General features: G+C 32.5%; 1 protein-coding gene and 1 pseudogene across 1 annotated transcript; both read left to right on the forward strand.

Annotated features, from left to right (window-relative positions):
- The first annotated feature begins 4,017 nt into the window (after window positions 1-4,017).
- On the forward strand, window positions 4,018-8,261 carry LOC107430385 (leucoanthocyanidin dioxygenase-like; annotated as a pseudogene).
- On the forward strand, window positions 8,150-9,721 carry LOC107430392 (anthocyanin synthase). The gene is made up of 2 exons (XM_016041229.4): window positions 8,150-8,801; window positions 8,971-9,721. The coding sequence occupies exons 1-2, from the start codon at window positions 8,296-8,298 to the stop codon at window positions 9,527-9,529; spliced, it is 1,065 nt and encodes a 354-aa protein (XP_015896715.2). The 5' UTR covers window positions 8,150-8,295; the 3' UTR covers window positions 9,530-9,721.
- The last annotated feature ends 370 nt before the right edge of the window (window positions 9,722-10,091 follow it).

Consider the following 10,091-nt stretch of genomic DNA (forward strand, 5'->3'; position numbering starts at 1 on the left):
CTACAAGATTAATTTTCCAATGGATTTGCACATTTCCTATACCTTCAATGTTGCTAAACTCTATGAGTATTATCCACCATATGCTGCACCAATTTCTTCCTTTTTCCTCATGGTTGAGCTCTCTCATACGGTGCCACCGATGACCAGAAACTTGAATTTCATTACTTTTTGTGAATTATGCTTTGGTCAAGCTTCTCTTTCAAAATTGTAGCTTATGGATTTTAGCTATCGTTGGCTTATTCGAACTCTATTAATGCATGTAATTTTATTTTATTTATTATTTGTATTTTTGTTTTAGTTAGATGATGCATTTAGCTTTACTTGGTTACCAAGTAGAGCCTAGCATGAGTCCATCGTAGTTTTAGTGCTCCCTCCTACATCACGTCACCAGCTAGTCATTTAAGAGCTTTTTCATTGGTCATGCTATGCCACTCCAGCTTGTGGGACAGTGACCATTGATTGGAATGATGCATTTTGTTCTTTTTGGTTTCAATAAAAGGCTCATCATCCTTAAGCTTGAGTAAATAGAGTTTTCCCCCATTGTCGAGTTTTGTAAACTTTATGAGCTTGAGATTCTGATGGAATTGGACTAATTAATTAAACCTTAGTTTCTTACTTCTGCATAGTCTTTGTAATTCTGATCTTAATTGTTCAAAGCCTTCCTATGTTAATACCAATACTAGCAACTTTATGGGGTACCCTATGGTGTGGTGTATATGTAAGAAAGAACACATCTCCCCTTTTTTGGTAAATATTACACATCTTCTTTTGATAATAATATTGGTAGACTTTTTGGGGTACCATATATTTTCCAAGGTGGTATTTGAGAGTAACTTTTAAAAGCCTTAAATTTCAGCAAAAAGATGATTAAAAAATAATAATAATAAGGTTTCGTAAAAAATAAAATAAAAAGTGATTTTTAATAGTTTTGTTTTAGAAAATTACATACTTTTGTGATTTTAAAAGAAGCATCAATGAAATGATTATTCTGGAATTATTCCCTTCAGGATTTTAAAGGACACATCATTGAGATGATTATTCCAAAATTACTTCTTAGGGAATAAGCATTCTTACAGATTAGTAATGGAAAATTTTATATAGATATATATATATATATATATATATGACCGGTATATGGATAACATAGTGCCACAAGTTACTTATTATCAAATATGTACAATATTCACGTAGGACCTACATTTTTTATTTTATTATTGAGCGATGATGTACATGATTGATTATCGGTAGTTGAGTTACGTTGCACATGATGATTGGGTTAGGGTTATGACGTAACATGGAATATATTTGTTAAAGCATCTTCAAAGGACTCTTTATTTGTCTCATACTCTTTGTTTTAAGTAGTCAATTTAAAAAAATGCCTCTAACCAACACTTTGTTTTAAGTAGTTAACCCAAAAAATGCTTCAACCCACTTTTTATTTTAAGTTTTTAGTATAAGGAATTGGTTTGACTCTCGAAATGTAGAATGCTAAAAACACTCTCTATTTGTATTTTATATAAATTTTTATTTAGTGTTGAACAATCTACAGCACCATTAACAAAGTTTTCATAGAAAATATATATTGTAACATCCTATCTCTATTGACGAACCTGGCAAATCTATCACTTTCAGCCGATATTGTCCCTAGTTTAGTCATTGCACTTGATATGAGATTTTTTATTTAGATCTTCCCAAGAGATCACTCATCCTTGGGCTACTCTCGCTTGATCTCAATTGACTTTGGAGTTTTTTCGAACCATGAAGCCAACCACTCTGAAAAAACATTAGCATTATGAGAGGGACTATCATTATATTTGAACTATCTCTTGATCCATACCTATGCAATGTGGGATTAATTTATTCATTGCGCTCGGTATGAGGTTTTTCGTTTAGAGCTTCCTAAGAGGTCATTCATCCTTAGACTGCTCTCACATAAGTATACATAATTTTGAAATTCTTTCGAACCTTGAAATCTACCTCTCTAAAAAGGCATCAGCATTATGAGAGTGACTATCATTACATTTGAACCATCTTTTGATCCATACATGGACGATGTGGGATTGGATAGCAAGTAGATTTCCAGTGCCCTACACCTTCGCACAATGGCATCACAATCCATCCTCCTTAAGATCCAATGTCCTTACTGGCACACTTCTGGCTAGGCACAAGTTTTGACACTATTTGTAACAGGGTCCCCGCTGGCACACTTCCACCTTCTGATCCATATCTGGGCACCGTGGGATTGGACACCTAGTAACTTGCCAGTGCCCCATGCCCTCGCATATTGATCATCACAATCCACCCTCCTTGAGATCCAATGTCCTTACTGGCACACATTTTGGCTGGGTACAAGCTTTGATATTATTTGTAACGGGATCCCCAGTAGCACATTTCCTTGATACCATTTGTAACAGGGTTCCTATTGGCACACTTCCGTTTGGACATAGGCTTTGATAGCATGTGCAACACCCACCTTCATTAATGGACCACATTCGATATGGAGTTTTTTGTTTAGAGCTTCCTACCAGGTCATCCATCATTGGACTACTCTCACTTGACACGTTTAAGTTTAGAGTTTTTTTAAATTTTAAAGCCAACCGCTCTAAAAATATTTCAATGTTATGATAGTGACTATCATTATACTTTAATCATCCCCTCATCCATACCGGACAATATAAAATTGAACACCAAATAGTATGTTAGTGCCCAACACCTGCCAACATTAGTTGTCACATATATTCATTATTTTATTTCATAGTCTACAATAATTAATGCTTCTAGAAAATATTAAAATAAAGAACATGAAAAAAGTTTTATTGGGGACCTAATAAAATTTTATTCTTTATTTTTAAAGATACTTTTTAATTTGAAAAATATACTTTTTAAAATAAAAACGTTATTAGAGATGATCTTATATATAATACATTCTCCTAAACACTGGCGGATTTACTCAGGCCGGGGGGCAAATTCCCCCTTCAATTTTTTAAAAATTTTTTTTAATATATCTTATATAATTTGTTATTTTTTATATATATATTCTTAGAATAACAAAGAGGGCCCCCCTCTTAAAATAGTAAACAGTGCCCTTTTTATTTTTAATTATGTCTTGTATTTTTTTTTTTTTGGGTAATAATGTTTTATTCTTTATTATAATTTTTCTTTTGGAAAATGTTATTTTTTCCCTTTTTATAGCTACTTTTTGTATGGAAATTATGTAAAACTGTTTATAACAATAATCAATTTAAATTTTCTATTTTTATATAATTATTAGTGCTTCTATGGTCAAAATCCCTATTTTAATTTTGAATAGAAGTTACTTTTATATATATATATATATATAGTTACCTTTTCAATTTTACATAGAAGTTAAAATCATTTTTAAAAAAAGTACTTATTTAAATTTGATTTAAAATATTAGCAGATAATTGAATCATAATTTAGAATTTATTAAATTTTAAAAAATACATAGCTATCAGTTATGTAACCATTTATATTACTATCACTTTAAAAAATATATATATTTCATTATTCACCTGTGCCTCCAAACAAAATTTTTGGATCCGACACTGCTCCAAGTAGGCCCTTATTACCAATAGACAATGACTTCTCCGCCAATTAATACATTTCTTTTCCTTGGGACTATCTACAAAATTAATACTTGGAAAGAAGGGAAAGAAATTTATGAAGTTTCAAGAAATGAAATTGAAAGGACGATGTCATTCTTATGACGGTTACCAACCAAACTCCTTGCCATATACAAAAGCTTCCAGTCAATATCCATCTCTAGTCTCCGAATGCTGTTCATGGAGAGTCCATGGTAGCTAGGTTAGCTGGTCACGTGATTTCGTTTCCACACAATAAATTTCAGAGAAACCAACCATTTTTTTCCACATAATTTTGTCACAATCAAATTCGACAGGTTTGTACGATGCATTTCTTCAACCTCAAGAGGTGCTCCGGAGTTCGTCGCCCGGAAATATCCCATCCTTACTTTATAAACTTGTTGTTCGGGATTGCCATCCAAAATTATATATTAAAACAAATTTAACCATAAATCTAAGAAGAAGAAAAAAACATTAAATAAAATTGTATTTTTGTTTTTTTTCCCTCATTTATAGCAAATTAATATGTTTAACAAATATTAATTTCCACTAACTAATATTAACAAAAATAAGTAAATTACACGCAATTTAGAAAAAAAACGAAATTAAAAAACAATACAGCACTGAATTTAATTGTCTTTGGCATTATTGGAGGCTTATTTAAACAAGGGTGGAGCCAGGATGTTAGTGGCGGAGGGTCAATAATTAAAAAAATATATATACGTACTTATATGGTGAAAAAGTATAATTGTTTAAATAAGGTCAAAAGGTTATAAAAAAATAGAAGGTCCTCAAGTTCCAACAATCGACTTAAAAAAGACATTGACTCCATGGACAAAGCAGTCAGAGACAAATGCAGCGAAGAGTTGAAGAAAGCGGCCATGGATTGGGATTTGGGGTGTCATGCTCCTTGTTAACCATCGACGATCTCATCGAGCGCGTCAAGAAAGCTGGCCAAGCTTTCTTTGACCAACCAATTGAAGAAAAAGCAAAATGCGCAAACGAACAGGTTTCGGGGAATATCCAAGGCTATGAAAGTAAGCTTGCTAATAATGCTAGTGGTCAGCTCGAATGGGAAGACTATTTCTTCCACCTTATTTATCCTAAGGACAAGCCAAACTCGTCCATCTGGCCTAAAACCCCTTCAGATTATATGTAAGTTAAATTACCATTATTTCCAAAATCTTAAAAATCGTTATCACCTGGGTCAACATATATCGAAAACATTACCTTTTTTGTTTCTTTTTATTTTTTTACTTTTAATATATATATATATATATATATATACACACACACACATTATGCAGAGAAGCAACGAGCGAGTATGCGAGGCTACTGAGAGGACTAGCGACGAAGGTACTGTCCGTGCTATCTCTCGGTTTGGGACTTGAAGAAGGGAGATTAGAGAAGGAAGCGGGTGGTATGGAAGAACTTTTACTTCAGATGAAAAACTACTATCCAAAATGTCCGCAGCCTGAACTAGCTTTAGGTGTTGAAGCACATACTGATGTAAGTGCACTCACTTTTATCCTCCCCAATATGGTACCCGGCCTACAACTTTTTTACCCAGGAAATTGGGTTGCAGCGAAATGCGTTCCCAACTCCATTATCATGCACATTGGAGATACCATTGAAATCTTGAGCAAACAATAAATACTAAAGCATTCTTCATCGAGGACTTTGATTTGGTCTAAACTTTGATTTTGATAAAAATTTCTTCTCTAAAAGCTATAAAAAAAAATTTCTAGTTGCAATTTCTTTTCTATGGAATTTTATTTTTCCTTCAAACTTTTGTGTGAAACTTTGTTGCTATCAGGCCAAGTTTTATACACAAGTGTATTATTTTATTACTTTGTTAGAAAACTACGATTGTTTTGACTTGCGGGTGTGAAGGGAATATATATAAAAGAAAGTAACACTGTGAATATTGCTGCCTATATCTTTTATCGCTAATTATAGGATTTACGGTATATTATAACTAGCTTAATAACGGTTTTATAGGTCCGAGTTAAAGTTAGAGTTTGATGTCTTCTAAAAAAATTAAAAAAGATTTAGAAGTGAAATTTATTGACTATTATAAGTTTCTAGTTTTCTGATCAAAGATGTTTGATAAGTTAAACTACGAATACATCTTTTGCCTCTATTTACGAATCAGAGCACACTGATATGCATCTACATCTATAGCTGCATCTACATCTATAGCTACAATTAATAGGTCTTTTTCTTTTTTTGTTACTTTTTTTTTTCTTTCTTATAATATTTCACCCTTTAATATTTTTGTATAGAAATACTTATTGTTCCAATAATAACATCGTTATGGTAATTATTCCAGTATTTTCTTAAGAATTATTTAACATAATAATTGTGAATATCTTTAGTTTCTTCCTGTTAGGTTACTAGCCAGAGAATACTTAGTGGTCAACAACTTTTGTTTCACAGTTTTTAGTGATTAGAATGTGTAAATGGCATCTGAATCTCTACTATTGCATACTGAAGACGGTGGATTAAAATAAGTTATGTTATGTTTTATTTATTTATTTGTGTCAGTTTTATGCTATCTATATCATTAACTTCCTAACCAATTTGTCCAGGTTTGAAATGTTCTTAAATACAGGTCTATGAAGCAATATGTTTTTCCAACTCAATCTGATGTGTTTTATTTCTGCCTGTTCGATTATATTATAATTTATCATGTAGTTTTGTATCTTGAATTTAATGAATAGATACGTAACACTTATCATTTGCACATTACCAAAAAAACACTTAATCATTTGCAGGGTAAAATGTCAAGAATCTGATGCTATACATGCTGCACTTCTTCTTGCACTAGGGGTACATGGATACTGTGAGTTTTAAATGTTACTGACATATACCAGTATTTAGCACAGGTTTGGTACTATTGATGCTATCTACAAATTTAGTGGGTAATTACTATCTTTATTGTTTTTTTGGAATCTTAAATACTTAAGTTCAAAAGATTTAGTATTTTCTCTACCATTCAAGAATTTAATTTTTTGCTTATATTCTAGGAACCATTATGCTTTCTCTAACACTTCCGTTTTGTTAGGAACATGAAAGCACAACGGCATAATTGATGCTTGGCCGAGCAGAATCTTATTGAGGGATTATGCAATGGGCAAAATCATGGGTGATAATTCTCATCTCCTGACTTTAAGGTATGATGATGAAATAATTAAAAAATAAAAATAAAAATAAAAACACTATATATATATATATATATATAAGTTTGTGCTAGTCTAAAACTTCATTCCAAGATGAAGTATATGCGAAGTGACTTTCACTTCCCCCATGATAAAGTCTTAGATGGTTTCATCCGTTTTCTTACATCTCCATCATGACCAACCTGCTGATGCTCTTACCAAGCCTCTATACAGACAACAAAGACTTCATCTTTTGAGATCCAAGATTGGTGTGGTTGATAAGCCCACCATCTTAAAGGAGGCATGATAAGACAGTTAGCTACCTGTTGTAACCATACTATTGAATTATATGTATATATGTATATATATAGAGTAATTTTAGAGTGCGAATCGTCCACATGCGAATTATATCAAAAATCAATGCTTTTTGAAAAAAATAAATCGAATTTGATACGGTTTCGTATACCGATGGTATGCATTATAAAATATCCTTATATATATATATATATATATATTTATATTTGTTTTTAAAACAAAATTTAAATAAAATAAATGATACAGTTACTCTTTAGAAGGAGACTTAAGATATTATTAAATGCATTAAATAAGAAATCAGTTTGATGATACATAATTTATCAATTTAAAATTTATTTATATTAATTTTAAAAAATATCATAATTGAAATCATGTTTGATAAAATGACTTAATTTCTTACCAACACAATGATTTCTCTGTTCTAAGCCCAAAAAAAAAAAAAAAAAAAAAAAAAAAAAAAGATTTCTCTGCCAATTAATACATTTCTTTTCTTGGGACCATTGCAACATTAATACTTGGGAAAAAGGAAAATAAATTTATGAAGAGAAAAAGAATTTGAAAGTAAAAAAATACCGTTATGATGCTTATGACTTTCTAACCCGTCGTGCTATATACGAAAGCTTCCCGTCAATCTTCCATCTCTCAGTCTCGGAATGCTGACCCTGTTCATGGAGAGACTTGTAGCTAGGTTAGCTAGTCACGTGGTTTCGTTTCCACACAAAAACCAACTCTTTTTGTCGCGCTATCTTCTGTCAGTCAACGTTGACTGGTTTGTACCCTCAATCAAATTAAATATTGAAATAAAATTAACTACAAACCAAAGAAGAACAAAAAAAGACACCGTGGAACACAAATTGAAATTGTTTTGGTTTTTAATCTTAGTTTTTTTTTTTTTTTTCCCTTCACACTTATAGCAAATTGATATGTCTAACAAACATTTATACACAATTTTGTAGGTAAAATAAAAAAATAAAAAAAATAAAAAAAAAAAAAGAAAAACAACAACAACAACAAAAAGGCACTGAATTTTATTCTCCGGCAATATATAAACCATCGAAGAAGCGGCAAATTAGAGAAAACTCCGTATGTCTTTCTGTAGTGGTTGAGGAAAAAAATCTTGGGGGACATATCAAAGAAAAAGAGAGAGAGAGAGAGAGAGAGAGAGAGAGAGAGAGAAAGAGACTGAGACAAAAGAAACAAAAATATTATAGACAAAGATGGCAACCTCTGGTGTGGTTCCAAGAGTTGAGACCTTGTCAAGCAGTGGGATTCAATCTATCCCAAAAGAGTATGTGAGACCCCAAGAAGAGCGTAGCAGCATTGGTGATGTCTTCGAGGAAGAGAAAAAAATAGAAGGTCCTCAAGTTCCAATCATCGACTTAAAAGACATTGACTCCATGGACGAAGCGGTAAGAGACAAATGCAGAGAGGAGTTGAAGAAAGTGGCCATGGATTGGGGTGTCATGCACCTTGTTAACCATGGAATTCCGAACGACCTCATCGAACGCGTCAAGAAAGCTGGCCAAGCTTTCTTTGACCAACCAATTGAAGAAAAAGAAAAATACGCAAACGACCAGGGTTCGGGGAATATCCAAGGCTATGGAAGTAAGCTTGCTAATAATGCTGGTGGTCATCTAGAATGGCTAGACTATTTCTTCCATCTTGTTTATCCTGAGGACAAGCGAAACTCATCCATCTGGCCAAAAACCCCTTCAGATTATATGTAAGTTAAATTACCATTGTTTCCAAAATCTTAAAAATCTTCATCGCCTAGGTCAACATATATCGAAAATGTTACTTTTTTTTTTTGGTTGTTTCTTTTTATTTTTTTTTTAATATTGTTTTTCATTTTATTATTATTGTTATTATTACTATTTTTTTGGTTCATGCAGAGAAGCAACGAGCGAGTATGCGAGGCTACTGAGAGGACTAGCGACGAAGGTACTGTCCGTGCTATCCCTCGGCTTGGGACTCGAAGAAGGGAGATTAGAGAAGGAAGTCGGTGGTATGGAAGAACTTTTACTTCAGATGAAGATAAACTACTATCCAAAATGTCCGCAGCCTGAACTAGCTTTAGGTGTTGAAGCACATACTGATATAAGTGCACTCACTTTTATCCTCCACAATATGGTACCCGGCCTACAACTTTTCTACCAAGGAAATTGGGTTACAGCGAAATGCGTTCCCAACTCCATTATCATGCACATTGGAGATACCATTGAAATCTTGAGCAACAAGAAATACAAAAGCATTCTTCATCGAGGACTTGTGAACAAAGAGAAGGTTAGGATTTCTTGGACTGTTTTCTGTGAACCGCCAAAGGATAAGATCATTCTGAAACCGCTGCCCGAGATTGTTTCCGAGACTGAACCGCCACTGTTTTGGCCTCGCACTTTCGGTCAGCATATTCAGCACAAGCTCTTCAAGAAGACTATTGTTGAGGGAAACTAATCACTTAATCCAAATGAGACATCTTGTTGATGATCTTTTTCATCTGTCACTAGTATTATTGTTGTTGCAATCTGTTATTATATGTTGTGGTTGTGGTTGCTTCCTTTTGTTCGATTTGATCTTTTGGTTACTTTTGTGCTGTGTAGGTCTACTTTTCATTGGAATAAAAAGTTTCCATGATCATTTCTAATATGAATATATAGTATGGGAAATTATATAGTGCGGATGATCCATATATGGATCTGATATATTGATGACGGTTACGGTTTTGAAGAAACCGTCATCAATACTGTATCTATATGATATTATTGATGATGGTTTTTTCAAAAATTGTCATTAATACTACAGGTCCACATATGGACCGCCCGCTATACATATATACATATATATCAAGATGATCTTTTGATATGCATTTTAATATTGTTATTTTTGGTAATTGCATTTTATTATTGTTTATTATTACCACCGGATAGCTGTATTATATTAAATAATATAATTATGATATTTTAGAGGATAGTTGTTATGGATAGCTGTATTATATTAAATAATATAATTATGATAT

The sequence above is a fragment of the Ziziphus jujuba genome, chromosome 6, assembly GCF_031755915.1.
Source record: "Ziziphus jujuba cultivar Dongzao chromosome 6, ASM3175591v1".
NCBI classification, from domain to species: domain Eukaryota; kingdom Viridiplantae; phylum Streptophyta; class Magnoliopsida; order Rosales; family Rhamnaceae; genus Ziziphus; species Ziziphus jujuba.

What these genes read in the sequence shown, in the direction of transcription:
- LOC107430392 (XM_016041229.4), top strand. Translation starts at nt 8,296, where the DNA reads ATGGCAACCTCTGGTGTGGTTCCAAGAGTTGAGACCTTGTCAAGCAGT. An exon ending in AAAACCCCTTCAGATTATAT is followed by an intron (nt 8,802 to 8,970) that starts GTAAGTTAAATT and finishes TGGTTCATGCAG; the next exon opens with AGAAGCAACGAGCGAGTATG.